At 47.2% G+C, this 14400-nt stretch overlaps 5 protein-coding genes across 5 annotated transcripts; 1 reads left to right on the top strand and 4 right to left on the bottom strand.

Moving 5' to 3' along the window:
- The first annotated feature begins 774 nt into the window (after positions 1 to 774).
- Positions 775 to 3312, top strand: DFJ58DRAFT_228427 (MFS general substrate transporter). Its single transcript, XM_041379352.1, has 16 exons — positions 775 to 787; positions 837 to 1394; positions 1455 to 1499; positions 1562 to 1621; positions 1677 to 1689; positions 1742 to 1845; positions 1899 to 1970; positions 2020 to 2026; positions 2087 to 2230; positions 2279 to 2422; positions 2473 to 2550; positions 2600 to 2643; positions 2695 to 2881; positions 2933 to 3038; positions 3098 to 3239; positions 3298 to 3312. Exons 2-15 carry the CDS (start codon positions 1098 to 1100, stop codon positions 3168 to 3170), a joined length of 1374 nt encoding a protein of 457 aa, XP_041236000.1. The 5' UTR covers positions 775 to 787; positions 837 to 1097; the 3' UTR covers positions 3171 to 3239; positions 3298 to 3312.
- A 1246-nt stretch (positions 3313 to 4558) lies between these two features.
- On the bottom strand, positions 4559 to 5852 carry DFJ58DRAFT_822439 (uncharacterized protein). The gene is made up of 5 exons (XM_041392067.1): positions 5635 to 5852; positions 5495 to 5586; positions 5290 to 5427; positions 5125 to 5234; positions 4559 to 5070 (listed from the first exon to the last, which is right to left on the bottom strand). Exons 1-5 carry the CDS (start codon positions 5821 to 5823, stop codon positions 4616 to 4618), a joined length of 984 nt encoding a protein of 327 aa, XP_041235999.1. The 5' UTR covers positions 5824 to 5852; the 3' UTR covers positions 4559 to 4615.
- A 212-nt stretch (positions 5853 to 6064) lies between these two features.
- Positions 6065 to 7309, bottom strand: DFJ58DRAFT_736116 (chaperonin 10-like protein; the record flags this gene model as incomplete). The annotated part of the gene is made up of 6 exons (XM_041386745.1): positions 6065 to 6184; positions 6234 to 6628; positions 6679 to 6724; positions 6771 to 6866; positions 6919 to 6997; positions 7053 to 7309. 6 exons carry the CDS (start codon positions 7307 to 7309, stop codon positions 6065 to 6067), a joined length of 993 nt encoding a protein of 330 aa, XP_041235998.1.
- A 542-nt stretch (positions 7310 to 7851) lies between these two features.
- DFJ58DRAFT_822424 (MFS general substrate transporter) lies at positions 7852 to 10350 on the bottom strand. Its single transcript, XM_041392066.1, has 12 exons — positions 9920 to 10350; positions 9815 to 9859; positions 9697 to 9760; positions 9464 to 9580; positions 9102 to 9245; positions 8910 to 9053; positions 8781 to 8858; positions 8688 to 8731; positions 8564 to 8632; positions 8445 to 8541; positions 8288 to 8393; positions 7852 to 8228 (listed from the first exon to the last, which is right to left on the bottom strand). The coding sequence occupies exons 1-12, from the start codon at positions 10214 to 10216 to the stop codon at positions 8156 to 8158; spliced, it is 1278 nt and encodes a 425-aa protein (XP_041235997.1). The 5' UTR covers positions 10217 to 10350; the 3' UTR covers positions 7852 to 8155.
- Positions 10351 to 12140: 1790 nt separating this feature from the next.
- On the bottom strand, positions 12141 to 14241 carry DFJ58DRAFT_736114 (MFS general substrate transporter; the record flags this gene model as incomplete). The annotated part of the gene is made up of 15 exons (XM_041386744.1): positions 12141 to 12213; positions 12272 to 12377; positions 12432 to 12571; positions 12627 to 12673; positions 12729 to 12772; positions 12824 to 12901; positions 12954 to 13097; positions 13158 to 13301; positions 13352 to 13357; positions 13416 to 13488; positions 13538 to 13641; positions 13694 to 13706; positions 13765 to 13824; positions 13885 to 13929; positions 13981 to 14241. The coding sequence occupies 15 exons, from the start codon at positions 14239 to 14241 to the stop codon at positions 12141 to 12143; spliced, it is 1338 nt and encodes a 445-aa protein (XP_041235996.1).
- Between the last annotated feature and the right edge of the window lie 159 nt (positions 14242 to 14400).

Raw genomic sequence — 14400 nt, 5'->3', positions numbered from 1 at the left:
TTTGGGCGTCGGGACGATAACATACGACCTTCGTCATCGCACCGGTCAAAAATCGTACGTGAAGAGACTGTCTTGTCCGGAGGATGCTTCGTCTGGGCCACGATGCTTTGAAAGCTCGAGTAAATATACCGGCTTTCCTAGACGAGTCGGAGCGATACTCTTTCTCAAACGATGGGTATATCCTTCAAGACCAATGTAATTGCTTTGGGCACAGAACGACCATTATAAGCATCAGAAATATCTTTGGATTGTCAACTGTACGCTAGTCAACTATGACTGATGCGAGGTATAGGGATACATTGTGCCGCACCTAATCATAAGTCGGACTCGGACGCACCACGTAGTGGTACTGGAGCGGTGTATCCGCAACTGTGTGCGGCACTGCGTGTCGCGAGCGGCGAGTGGTCCAGCCAGGCGAGAACCGGTGGAGACCATTAGTACGCTACCCAAAGGACACTGAGTCGCTGACCAAGCTACTGCACCGCCTCCTTCAGCAACTGTTCCGAATTCCTTTGCCTAATCTAGATTCCACCCGTTCAACGCCAGAATCTACCCCTAACGGTCCTGGTGTTCACAATTCGGGATCTGAAGCTTCAACAATGACTTGTTGGTGAGTCGGAGACTTGCTGCGTCAGCATACTGATAAGATTATGCTGTACACGTGCTGGATCAAGATCTACGCTCACACGCGATTGCTATACTACCTCTACACTCGAAGCAGCGGTGGGAAGGAGCCTGAGCTTAGCGTCGTCGTTCTTCTGGCATTGCACTGATAATGATATTAGTAGTAAGTCTTTTCATGTGCTGGCTTATAGAATGGTAATTAACTGAATCAGCGGTGACGTGGCGTTCACCCGCATGATCAACTTGAAGCCTTCATCATTCATGCGGACCCCGCGGCTTGGATCCTTTTACTCGCAGCTCTTCTCAGGTAATGTAATGTCCTTTTGAGGAACATTGAAATGTCCTTTATCAGTACCTCCTCTGTCGCTTACTCGAACCCATTCAACCTTCTAGTTTTGTTTCCGAGTCATAGTAACCTTAGTAACAAGAACATCCCTAGGCTGTGATTCACGCATACAAGTTCAGAACTCATTATGCAGACGACAATAATCAGCGAAGTCCATGCGGTTTCGCACCATCCGACAGTTGGCCCCCATAACAATCTTAAACTTGAAGAGAGTGGCAAGCACGATGAACGAATCGAAATACGAGCGGGGTCGTCTACAGGTGATTCAGGAGCAGCATCTATCTCCGACCTGAAAGCCCAAACGAAACGTCAGCGGCTGCGCGCACGGGTGCAATTTGCGACAGTTTGCGGGTCGATGTACCTAGATGGATGGAATGATGGGTCGACTGGTCCGTTGCTCCCCCGGATACAGAAAGTGTATGGCGTAGGTGGTTCAAAACACCTGTAGTTCTCTTTGAAGTTGACCGTCCTGTCGTCTTGACAGTTGAATTTCACTGTCGTATCTCTGATATTCGTGTTCGCATGTGTTGTAAGATTTTACTGCATGTATTAGTGTGTAAGATTCACCGATGAGTCTGAGTTACTCGATAGGGCTTCCTATCCGGAGCATTCGCAAATCTATATCTGAACGGCAGGTTTGGTTTCGGGAAGGTAAGTTCATCTTCGATGATTTCTTACGGTCTCTGAGGCACGCTCCGTGATCTAGGTCATTGTGTTAGGTGAGCGCGGGTCATTGCAACCAGAGGTCATAGTCGCCTTATCATTGTTCAGGGTTGGTGTGTCAAGTGATAGCATATGCCATAGAAGCGAGTGCCTTACCGTTTCCTGCATTCGTGCTAGGTTACGCCATCAATGGCTTTGGAATGGCTCTACAGGTAAGTTATTCAAGTACAACGCATTCTGCGGCCCGGATGGACCTTGAAATTAGCACGCACAATCGAATGGTTATGTGGCCAGTCTCAAGGATAACCCTGAGGTGAAAATGGGAATCCTCCATGCGGTAAGTGTTGCCCTGTCCCTGAACTCTCCATCTATCTAACTATTCAAAGGTATACGGTACGTTATACCTCTTCCATGGCGGTCCAATGCGACGGATGTTCCTATCTTTATTTTTAGGTGCTGGCGCTTTGTCGTCCCCTCTGGTAGCAACCCAATTTGCTCAGCTTCCCCATTGGTCATTTCACTACCTGTGCAGCCTTTGTATTGCGTTCATAAACACTGTACTATCGATTGTAATCTTTGGGTTGAAAACACAGGATGGTATGACAAGCGCTTATATTATTGAGAAGACGGCTGAGCTTCTCACAGACTGCCTTGCTCAGATCGGACAGCCGCCAGGCGAAAAGGGAACAAGTGAAAAGAGCCAGTTCAACCAGATATTGCGACTCAGAGAAGTGCACCTCCTCGCCTTCTTCATTTTGATATATGTAGGAGCGGAAGTCACTATGGGTGGTAAGCATACAACTTAAGTGGAGAAGATGTTTATCCAAATATTACTCCAGGCTGGATGGTGACGTACGTAATCGACGTGCGCGGAGGAGGTCCAAGTTCGGGATACATATCATCAGGCTTTTTTGGAGGTAAGCTTTTCGGGGTATGCTAGGCGTTCGACTGTTTATTTGTAAATAGGCATCATGATTGGCCGTGTCGGTCTTTTGTGGGTGAACAAAAAGGTAAGTTTCTACCCTGTTCGTAGCATGCAACATAGATCCCAAAGATCACAGGTTGGGGAACGTCGTGTTTTGTTCATTTACTCCATCCTCGCAATCGGGCTGGAATTAGTAGTATGGCTGGTACCTTCGCTCATTGGTGGAGCCGTTGCGGTCTCGATAATTGGTATATTTTTGGGGCCGATGTACCCCATCGCTATGAATCACACAGTACGAATCCTCCCTGAGTGGCTCGTTACAGGTAATTTTGTGTTTAGTAGCGCGAGTATGGTCAACTGAAAGCTGAATGTAGGGTCGATTGGCTGGATAGCAGGGTTCGGGCAGGCAGGTTCTGCGCTCTTGCCATTCTTAACCGGTGTCATTTCATCGAAGACGGGAATCAAGAGTTTACAGCCATTGTGGGTGCTCCTTATAGTTCTGTCTGTGTTTGATTAACTGATCATTGGTGGCACAAAAGTCTCGTTTCGATGATGGCGTTCATGACGGTCTTATGGTATTTGGTGCCGAGAACAGCTAGCAAAGCTGAATGATATATGCTCTGATAGTAACGTGGGAGTCGGGGAAGCAGATACTCGCAGACTGCTATTCGCTTGTATTGTGTAATTACGATTCTTGCACTTTGCAGTAACATTGACATGTCTAACTTCAGCTTCATAGTTCATTGCCTTCGTTACAGGACAACGTGAAGCCTGCGGATTATAGGAATGTTTTTACTGTATATCCTTCCCGCGTAAAATGTCAAACCAGTCCTCCGCATGCATGGTAATGACAGACCCAACAAGCATACACCCAACATACAGAGCGTGCTTCCTTACTGCTCAGTCTATCCCTTCTTCTATAGCCTTATCGTATTGTTATTCAGTCCATGCGAACAAGCAGCGCAGGCGTCTTTGAGCTCTCGGTATACCAGGTCTCATCGTGTCCACCAGTTGCAGTGTCTGGCGAGTAGACGACTGCGAACACCTTTTTGTGCCCAGTCTCGATTGGACCGAGGATTGTCTCTCCGTTCTCTACGTCCTCCCACTCACCTGCAGTCCCATCGTAGGATCCGCTCACCACTCGCTGGCCATCTCGACTCAAGCACACAGACGACACTATTTTTGTGTGTCCCGCTCATTTCGCGATAACTTTGCCTATGTCGATACTCACCCCCCAACCTTACTTCCGCTAACGACTGTTTTCCCGCCCGGAGACAACGTTATCGTCCGCACTTCGCTATCCCCGTCTTGACAGTCCTCTCCTATCTGTTTCCCACTCTTCAAGTTCTATACCCCGCCGGCATCTAGCCCTCCCTTGAACACGTCATCATCCGCTATCTGCCTGTCAGATATATGGCGCCCTCGACCGAATCGGTGTATCCTTTAAATTTCCCGCTGGGATTTATCGTTAATGCCTCCTGTTTTCTAACGACGAGTGAAGACATAATCAACTATTGGGCGCAGCTCGAGTCTATCTCGGCTTTCATCCAACAAAGTCCAAATCATTACTTACGACAATATGTTTCTTAGCACGTCTTGACGCGTTGGCACAAGACATAATAAGTCAAGAGTGCACTGAAAGTCTGAGTCGGTACGTTTTCCATGCATTATCCTTGTATTCACTTCACAGCTTACAGCATGTGCTGTGCAATGGAAGCGCCCAAGCCTCATTTATGATCATGAGCCGCATTCCATCGTTCACAATTTTGACTCGTTTTTACTGCCTGGCCAATATATTATATGCTAAATTGCGCCCCATATCATACCAGTACATTTCCCAGCCAACTCCTCCTCGGATGCGCTCTTCATCTCCGAGTCGCCAATGCTCGATACACATCTCGTGCGTATGGCTTACATTTCACCGTGTCTCTCATTACACGGGAAACCACCCAGAACTTTTGCAACTACTGTTACTAATAACTTATAATATTCATTCTGCATTCTATACTTAAGTCCGTGCATGTCCTGTGAGTCTATCGACGGAATTATCAAAATTATCATAATTCAACATGTGCGTGTCCTGAGCCGCCATGCTGTTCAGTAGTCCATGGCTCCGTAGCCGATATTGTGAAACTAGGGGAATTAAACACATCCATGCTGGATTCTATCAACTGACCGACTCCGCCATCCTGACCACCTATCGACGACGCCAGCACAGCCGACGCAGTCGTTACAACCTCCCCAGCCTTTTGCACCACCGCGCGTGTACTCGAGCCAGAGCTTGGCAATAACCTCGTCCAGAAAAAGGCGATGCGTAGCCCGCGGCCGATGATGCGCTGCGTCAGGATGAAAAGGACCACGAGGCCGAAAAACACGAGGCCAGAAATAATAAGGACGCGGTCGAGCCAGTCTGTCTTTTCGAGTGCGGTAATAAGTTGTTTGGAGGTGCCGAGGACGAGATTGAACGTGTCGTGCGTCGTGGACGCGGATTGGACAGTTGCAGTAGATGATTCTGTATGAAACAGACGGTAGGTATTAAAGAAAAATGGTACCGTGAAGAACTTGCCTAGGACTTGGCTTAACGAGACACTGCGCTCGAGTTCTTTCTGCAGAAGTCCAGTTGTTCGTTGCAGTGCTTCTGTGACATTATGATTGGCTTTCACGAGTGCGTCTTCGCTGTAGTTCATGGGTCAGCCGTATCGGGGGGTACGAATGCATGCCGCGCACGAACGTGACTTTCTCGCCCGAGGAACTTGTACTTTTCTCTCGAATGGCAGGAGACCTCAACAACTCCTCTCGCTGCGACCGATTTTGGGAGTCAATTGCATGTTTCGACGCTAACAATGCTGCTCGAGAGTCTTTGCGTAGACTGACATCAAGAGAGAAAGACCTGTCAGAGGCCGGAGACAATACTGGACGGTCAAACGGCTACATACTTGACTAATGAATCACGAAAGACTTCAGCTCTTCTCCTCAACTCTCTTCTCGTCTCTTCAGTCCTGTGGTCATCAACAAGGACATCCAGCTCCTACAATTTGTGAATATGGGTTGAATATCAATGCGCGAACTGACAAACCTCGATCTGCCTTGCCAGACCTTCAATGTCCTCCCTCACCTCCGCAGCCCATGCTTGTTGCGTGGTCAAAGGACCGGTGCAAGCTCTCAGACGAGGAATCTGAAAAGTTGAAAGGTCATTATGGTGTCGTTCGATGGAATCAATTAGAGAGTGTGTTTCAGCATCTAGCGTTGTTGGAATGGGTGGCATGTCTGAAGGCGCAATCTGGGACACTACTAGTACAAATATAGCTCATGGATCACGAGTCACACTGTCACAGGCCAATAATAGATCTCCTACTTCCAACCTACTTCAAGTTGTTGACTGCATCCAATTTCCTATATTGTCATTTTGTACACATGATAACCTTGTAACTGCGACGCCTAATTATGTACAATTTGATCCTATCCCGCCTGATGCAAACAACTTGAAGCTTCCGCGACCTACGCATTTACTGTGTTTCCTGAGGGTGAGCAACCAACTTCCTTCCAGACACCTGTCCCAATTTCAACCTTTCCAGTCCTCCAACAATACCTTCAAGCCCATTCGGGAGGACTTCATACTTGTTCGGCTACATAACTGTGAGACACAGAACCCAAATGAATGATTACAGAACAAACCTGAATAGTACCCTCTGAGAGCCACTTCTCGAGCATAGCCCAGGAGCTGCACCACAGCTCTTGATTCTGGGGGACGTGTGGGTACCCGAAGGTATGGATGGCCTTGCGCCCCTTGCCTTCGTCTTCCTTGACTGATGCAGGAACGGTCACTATGAGGGTGCCATTGTTTGCAAGCAACTCCCATGCAACAACCTGTGTTTCTGGCGCCGAGATAGCGTCATAAACAACTTCGATAGGGCGGTCAGTAATTTTGCTGATGGCCGCCATCAGTTGTTTGCCGGAAAGGTTGCGATCAAAGAAATGCGTTGCGCCATAGTCCTTGACAAGATCCTCGTTGCTCGGAGAGGCTGTAGCGATAATAGGATAAAATCCTGACAGACGAGCCAATTGGATGACTGCAATACTGTCAGTATGCGGTCGAATAGACCAGTCCCACTACGCTTACCGTATGAACCTACAGAAGAAGAACCGCCAAAGATGACAATGGGTTTCTTTGATTCGTGGTCAGCCGGCGCTTTTCGTCCAGGGAGGGCCCACTCCAGCTCCAAATTCATTTCCATACAAGCCCACCAGTGCAGTATCAAACCCCACAGGAACAGTAGCCGCGCTATCGAAAGATTGGCTTGAAGGAATCTGGAATGGGATGTATCTGACGATGCAGTCAATGAACCTTCTCATAACTCACCTTTGCTGTATAGCTCGCAACGGTCAAGGCATACTGCTGAAATCCACCAAGGTCATTAGTGAATCCGCCGTGCGCCAACCTGTAAACCAAGGTTGAGCCTATATAGACAGGGGCAAAAAAACGAATTGTCTGACACTCTATCGCCTTTGCGGAAATTCTCGACACCTTCTCCTAGTTCCTCGACAATGCCAGCAATATCTGTGCCAAGGATGGCAGGGTAATTGGTCACGTACATCGACGTGTCCTGGATCTTGTGGTCAACCGGGTTTAGAGCAGCAGATTGAATCTTGACCAGAAGCTGCCCAGCCCCGGGGCTGGGGATGCTGCGGGAGCCAAGCTCAAATTTGCCCTGCTTTTGCGTAAGAAAAAGAGCTTTCTGTTGAGGAGACATGCGGAAGAGATGCGGTGGTTAGAGGCCTTCCAACCTTGCTTCTTATTCGTGCTTATATATATGTTGTAGAAATTGAAATTTCTCCTTAATGAGTAAGAAAGCGTCATTGATGAGATATCGATGACGGGCACTCTGCAAATGATGTACATGTTATTAAGGAGCCCAATCTGCTAGTAGCAACCTGTCAGCTTATAACAAGCTCTGCCCTGCAGGATAGCGTCATACAAGGACTCGCCTTCGTGATTATTAGTATTGAATCTGTCATAGCGCCAGAAACTATTTTTATCAATCTGATACCTTTTGAAGGCCGACAACGCCACGAAATGAAGCAGAGGTCGCCATAGTAATGAGCAAAGAGCTGCAAAAAGGAGGCGGAGCCGGGAGCATGGGTGTACAACACCATGTACAGCATGACGCAGCAGACGGAAAGAACTGTCGGAAAGAGACAGAACGCAACGACGCCATCGCCGGCAGGATCTCGTGCTCATATATGTTTGAGATAGATGCAATGTGAATGAGATGCGACGCCGGGAATAGTAGGAGTGTGTTACCGTCTCTTTGAGGATGACTCGGAGTAGCACTCGTGCTGGAATCACAATCCAGTCCCCGGGCCCAACAGCGGAATCGACGTCGTAGGCGTGTGGCGTGCGGTACACAAACAAGACAGTACAAGGTGTTATCACCCTCCTGCGGCCATATTGTATAGTTTGCGCGGCAGTTCTATCAAGTTCGTCTGCTACTAGCTCATCGCCTGCAGATAACTCGGAGAGATCGATTTTGTCATATCCTGTCTATGTCTATGCCACATGTCAGACCTTCCACAAGACACAGCTGTTGAAGCATATATCATTCAGTTTTCCTAGCTGTTCTCGGCACCAGATACCATAAGACCGTCATGAACGCCATCATCGAAACGAGACTTTTGTGCCACCAATGATCAGTTAATCAAACACAGACAGAACTATAAGGAGCACCCACAATGGCTGTAAACTCTTGATTCCCGCCTTCGATGAAATGGCACCGGTTAAGAATGGCAAGAGCGCAGAACCTGCCTGCCCGAACCCTGCTATCCAGCCAATCGACCCTACATCCAGGTTTCAGTTGACCATACTCGCGCTACTAAACATAAAATCACCTGTAACGAGCCACTCAGGGAGGATTCGTACTGTGTGATTCATAGCGATGGGGTACATCGGCCCCAAAAATATACCAATTATGGAGACCCGCAACGGCTCCACCGATGAGCGAAGGTACCAGCCATACTACTAATTCCAGCCCAATTGCGAGGATGGAGTAAATGAACAAAACACGACGTTCCCCAACCTGTGATCGATCTTTGGGATCTATGTTGCTTGCTGCGAACGGAATAGAAACTTACCTTTTTGTTCACCCACAGAAGACCGACACGGCCAATCATGAGACCTATTTACAAATAAACAGTCGAACGCCTAGCATACCCCGAAAAGCTCACCTCCAAAAAAGCCTGTTGATATGTATCCCGAACTTGGACCTCCTCCGCGCACGTCGATTACGTACGTCACCATCCAGCCTGGAGTAATATTTAGGATAAACATCTTCTCCACTTAAGTTGTATGCTTACCACCCATAGTGACCTCCACTCCTACATATATCAAAATGAAGAAGGCGAGGAGGTGCACTTCTCTGAGGCGCAATATCTGGTTGAACTGGCTCTTTTCACTTGTTCCCTTTTCGCCTGGCGGCTGTCCAATCTTAGCAAGGCACTCTGTGGGAAGCTCAGCCGTCTTCTCAATAATATAAGTGCTTGTCATACCATCCTGTGTTTTCAACCCAAAGACTACAATCAATAGTACAGTGTTTATGAACGATATACCAAGGCTGCACAGGTAGTGAAATGACCAGTGCGGAAGCTGAGCAAATTGGGTTGCTACCAGAGGGGACGACAAAGCGCCAAAACCTAAAAATGAAGATAGGAACATCGGTCACATTGGACGAGGTATAACGTACCGTATACCTTTGAATAGTTAGATAAATGGAGAGTTCAGGGACAAGACAACACTTACCGCATGGAGGATTCCCATTTTCACCTCAGGGTTATCCTTGAGACTGGCCACATAACCATTCGATTGTGCGTCCTAATTTCAAGGTGCATCCGGGCCGCAGAATGCGTTGTACTTGAATAACTTACCTGTAGAGCCATTCCAAAGCCGTTGATGGCATAACCTAGCACGAATGCAGGAAATGGCAAGGCACCCGCTTCTATGGCGTATGCTATCACTTGACACACAGACCCTGAACAATGATAAGGCGACTATGACCTCTGGTTGCAATGACCCGCCCTTACCTAACACAATGACCTAGATCACGGAGCGTGCCTCAGAGACCGTGAGAAATCATCGAAGATGAACTTACCTTTCCGAAACCAAACTTGCCGTTCAGATATAGATTTGCGAATGCTCCGGACAGGAAGCCCTATCGAGTAACTAAGACTCATTGGTGAATCTTACACATGCAGTAAAATCTTACAACACATGCGAACACGAATACCAGAGATACGACAGTGAAATTCAACTGTCAAGACGATAGGACGGTCAACTTAAGAGAGAAATGCAGGAGTTTGAAACCACCTACGCCATACACTTCCTGTATTCGGGGGAGCAATGGACCAGTCGACCCATCATTCCATCCAGCCACGTACATCGCCCCGCAAACTGTGGCAAATTGCACCCGTGCGCGCAGCCGCTGACGTTTCGTTTGGGCTTTCAGGTCAGAGACAGATGCTGCTCCTGAATCACCTGCAGACGACCCCGCTCGCATTTCGATTCGTTCATCGTGCTTGCCACTCTCTTCAAGTTTAAGATCGTGATGAGGGTCAACTGTCGGATGGTGCGAAACCGTATGGACTTCGCTGATTGTCGTCGCCTGCATGATGAGTTCTGAATTTGTGTGCGCGAACTACAGCCTAGGGATGTTCTTGGATCCAAGGTTACTATGACTCGGAAACAGAACTGGAAGGATGAATGGGTTCGAGTAAGCGAGAGAGGAGGTACTGATAAAGGACATCACATTACCTGCGAGTAAAAGGATCCAAGCCGCGGGGCCCGCATGAAGGCTTCAAGTTGATCATGCGGGTGAACGTCACGGCACCGCTGATTCAGTTGATTACCATTCTATAAGCCAGTACGTAAGAAAGACTTACTACTAATATTATTATCAGTGGAAGCACAACGACGTTAAGCCCAGGCTCCTTCCCATCGCTGTAGAGGGGTGGATAGCAGTCATTCGAAGCCTGCGTGCGAGCGTAGATCTTGATCCGGCACGTGTACAGCATAACCTTATCAGTATGCTGACGCAGTAGTCTCCGACTCATCCTTGTTGAATCGTACAGTACATTTCCTTTTTCTCTCCATTGAAAATGGTCTAGATATATAGCCTAGAGTACATTGGGAGTTTGTCTTGAAGCTGTAGGATAGCAGCACAATCCTCGAACGGGCCTCGTTGGAGGTCCTTCCAATGGTTCCATGATCTAGCTAGAGTAGTATGCCGGTTCTCAAAAATGATCAAGACAAGATATGCCACCTCAACTGTACGGGCCTCGTTGGGAGTCCTCATTGTCCCAGATTTATGGTTCAGATTGCGTGACTTTTTTATGGCGTGATTCAACAAGGTCTATGCCAGACACCCAGTGTAAAGACTTAATCCTGATAGCCACGAACCAAATACAACCACATACTATTTCTCCGAGCTTTTACCGACTTTTTGAGCCCAACGGAATTATGTCGGAAAAACTATGTGTGGTTGTATTTACACTGTGTGGCTATTAGGATTAAGGCTCTCTACACGATATGCATCATGATAACACAACCAGGTATTGCTCCCTCGCAATCCGCCCGTCTACGTTCGAAGCAGGTGGAACCTCAGGGGCCTGCGCTAAGTTTCTTTTCTCCTCGTTCGTCGGCTTCCAAGGTAACACGTTATTGACGTTAGAAACTGTGCGAGTGCATTACTTCGGAAAAACCTTTCCTTCCAACTTAAAGTTGTCATGCAAGACTTTTTCCGATGGTGTGTGTACCAGGATGTCTATGATCGTCATCCACATACCACAAAGAATTTTCAGCAAGATTTTTTTTCTCCTCGCTCGACGCTGATGCTGCGAAGGACAAAGGGTCCACTCAGCACTGTCCATGCTCGTTCAGGCGGCAGAACATACTGCCGTAGTGCTAGTGGTGGGTAATATGGAGAAAATGGTATTGCTTGCAGTATCCTTTTTTAATTTTAGTGCTGCAGCACGATTTCGAGAAAAAAAAACAGTTCGCCGTGGCCATTCAGTGCGCGAACGAAAGTGTTATTTTGCTGATTATAAGGTTTTTACTTTCTGATCATGCTGCAGTCTGGTTGGAGACATTCCTTTATGATCGTGTGTCGGCTACCTGAATTTTAGAGATGAAGAATTTGATAAAGGTGTGTCTTGCCGCGTGGTTGGTGAGTTTCTCCTTGTCTAGATTTGCGCCATGATCTGATTCATGCCCTTACTAAAATGTATTCTTCAGGTGCTGACATCGGTGTCGACGACTGGCTCAGACATGCAAGCCATACATAGATTATCATGCACGCCCGCTCTACGGTTATCATAAGATGATACTACTAGTACAATGTTGTGCATGGACTAGGACGAAAACATCAAATCTAACGATGTATGGTACTCCAAAGTTAACTTTGTAGATCATGAGACCCATGTATGACTTCTATTTACACCGGCCCGAGTACAACCCTATAGAACTTTATCATTTAGATCAATCACCCCATCATGAAATCTCTAGATATATACAACCTGAATTCAAATTCAAACCCTTCAATCAGGGCGACGCGAACCACGGGACGCCAACGCCCATAACGCAGTCATAAGACCCAGTATGCCAACCAATCTAAAAAAAATAATGTGAGGTGTGACATGCCTTCTCGGATCGTTATTATGATACGTACATAGGCTGCAGGGTTTTAATTCCAGATTTTTGCGCGATAGCACCCACGATAAACGGAACCAGTGCAGAGCCTGCCTGCCCAACTCCTGCAATCCAGCCAATGGCACCTATGTCCCGGGAATCGTGAATTACAAATAATTGTTAGACTGTTTAAGACATACCAGTGAGTAACCAGCGAGGAAGGACGCGTCCTGCATGGTTTACAAGAATTGGGTACATTGGCCCCAGCAATACGCCAACTATACAGACAGCGACTACATCTCCTACCAAAGATGGGACGAACCATACGATCAACTCGAAACTACCAGAAATGGATGTATCAGTAATGATAGAGCAAACACGTTTCCATTACTAACATGATAGCCAGAACGGCGTAGATAAACAAGGCCAAGCGTTCTCCGATCTATTGGGTCCCAAATCAGCCAAAATGTTCGTCCAGCTTCAATTGAGCAATCTACCTTTTCATTAAACCATAGCAAGACTACTCGACCAGCCATGAGACCTGCGGAATAGGAGAATAAGTCAAAGTCTATCAATGAGCGCTATTGCATACCGCTGAAAAAACCAGTAGAAATATAACCAGATGAGGGCCCTCCACCTCTGACATCAATAATATAGGTAACAATCCAGCCTTTTTCAGACTGTCAGATATATCGTTAGAACCATTGTAGACGGTCACGAACCGCCAACAGTAACCTCGGCTCCAACATAGAGTAGAGCGAATGCTGCCAGAAGATGGACATCTTTGTTCGCGAATATCTGCCTGAGATGACTGTGCTCGCTTGTACTGTTATCTACGTCCACGATGCCTATCTCGGCAAGACACTCTAGAGAATTTAACTGATCTCAAAGACCAAGCAAAAACGTGTCATGCACATTGTCCTTACCTCTCTGGGGCTTCAACCGGAAGACTATAATCAAGGCGATTGTATTGCTGATCGCAATTCCAAGGGATGTCAAGTAATGTAGATTCCACCGAGGTAGATGTGAGAATTGAGTGGCAACCAGAGGCGATGAGAGCGCCCCGGCCCCTATGAGTTGTGAGCATTGACTTCACGAAAAAACCTGTTGGTGAAATTACCATATACTACATAATTCGAGAGTAAGCGAGGTGAATGGCTTGCATAAAAATGCCTAATGCGTACCTGCCATGAAAAGGCCCATCTTCACTTCTGCATTTTCTCTGATGGATGCAATATAGCCGACTGAATTTGCATTCTGTGTCACGAGTTAGCAAAGATGCACGATGATAAGCAAATATACCCACCTGTAGGGCTATTCCAATTCCGTTAATAAAGTACGCAAATATAAACACGGGAAAAGGTGGCCCCGAAGCCTCGATACTGTATGCCACGACTTGAAATAGGGAACCTAGAGTGCGAGAATTTGAGAATTATGCGACCCTCGATATCAGTGGCAGTACCTAGTACCATCACCTTACAAAAAGTCAGGATCATCAGATAAAATGTCCAGACTCTGTTTGTATGGGCGTACTTTTCCGAATCCTAGCCTCTCGGCAAGAATCACATTAGACACGGCGCCCGTGATAAATCCCTGTTTAGCCCACAGACGATAAGAATTATTATCAGTTGGGAGTCTCGTACACAAACTGACCACACATGCGAAAACGAAAATAAGAGATACAACAGCATATCCAACCTAGAAAAACACGTCAACAAGCAGCCGCGGTACAAAATACAAAAAACGCACCCCATAAACTTCTTGAATTCTTGGCAACAGAGGGCCATTCGATCCATCATTCCAACCCTCCAGATAGACGAACCAACACAGTGTCACAAACTGAATTTTCTCCCGCGTTTTTTGTGTTCTGCGTATGGCTGAGAGTACTGATGGACTTTCAAAGCCATCGTTCTGCTTGTCTACTGGAGTTACGGGCGAAAGCTCAACCGCATCTACAAAGCCCTCCGTAAGATCAAGCTTGCAGGGCGGCCTAGGCGGACGCTTCGACATGTCGATGCGGCCTCAGGGGCGAGATACGCCTTGTCTGGGGTAAAAACGGGGTCAGTTGTGGCTGGCGAAAGAGACATTTCGCGAAGAGAAAGTGAGAGGGAATGAATAGACTCACAGTTCGTACACCCATATATACGCCAACTTCTTATGAGACAAAGT

Source organism: Suillus subalutaceus, assembly GCF_016647625.1.
Source record: "Suillus subalutaceus strain FC151 chromosome Unknown DFJ58scaffold_250, whole genome shotgun sequence".
In the NCBI taxonomy this organism is placed as follows: Eukaryota; Fungi; Basidiomycota; class Agaricomycetes; order Boletales; family Suillaceae; genus Suillus; species Suillus subalutaceus.
Note: the sequence above shows the minus strand (reverse complement) of the source record. Positions and strands in the feature narration are given on the sequence as shown.

Excerpts from the sequence above, each read along its gene's own strand:
- DFJ58DRAFT_228427 (XM_041379352.1), top strand. The coding sequence starts at position 1,098 with ATGCAGACGACAATAATCAGCGAAGTCCATGCGGTTTCGCACCATCCG. Across the intron at positions 1,500-1,561 it reads TATTCGTGTTCGCATGTGTT|GGCTTCCTATCCGGAGCATT; the intron begins GTAAGATTTTAC and ends GTTACTCGATAG. Across the intron at positions 2,231-2,278 it reads TGGGTTGAAAACACAGGATG|ACTGCCTTGCTCAGATCGGA; the intron begins GTATGACAAGCG and ends AGCTTCTCACAG.
- DFJ58DRAFT_822439 (XM_041392067.1), bottom strand. The coding sequence starts at position 5,823 with ATGCCACCCATTCCAACAACGCTAGATGCTGAAACACACTCTCTAATT. Across the intron at positions 5,235-5,289 it reads TCCTCGGGCGAGAAAGTCAC|CGAAGACGCACTCGTGAAAG; the intron begins GTTCGTGCGCGG and ends CATGAACTACAG. Across the intron at positions 5,071-5,124 it reads CTCGTTAAGCCAAGTCCTAG|AATCATCTACTGCAACTGTC; the intron begins GCAAGTTCTTCA and ends TGTTTCATACAG.
- DFJ58DRAFT_822424 (XM_041392066.1), bottom strand. The coding sequence starts at position 10,216 with ATGCAGGCGACGACAATCAGCGAAGTCCATACGGTTTCGCACCATCCG. Across the intron at positions 9,054-9,101 it reads TGGGTTGAAAACACAGGATG|AGTGCCTTGCTAAGATTGGA; the intron begins GTATGACAAGCA and ends AGCTTCCCACAG. Across the intron at positions 8,633-8,687 it reads TTCTGTGGGTGAACAAAAAG|GTTGGGGAACGTCGTGTTTT; the intron begins GTAAGTTTCTAT and ends GATCGATCACAG.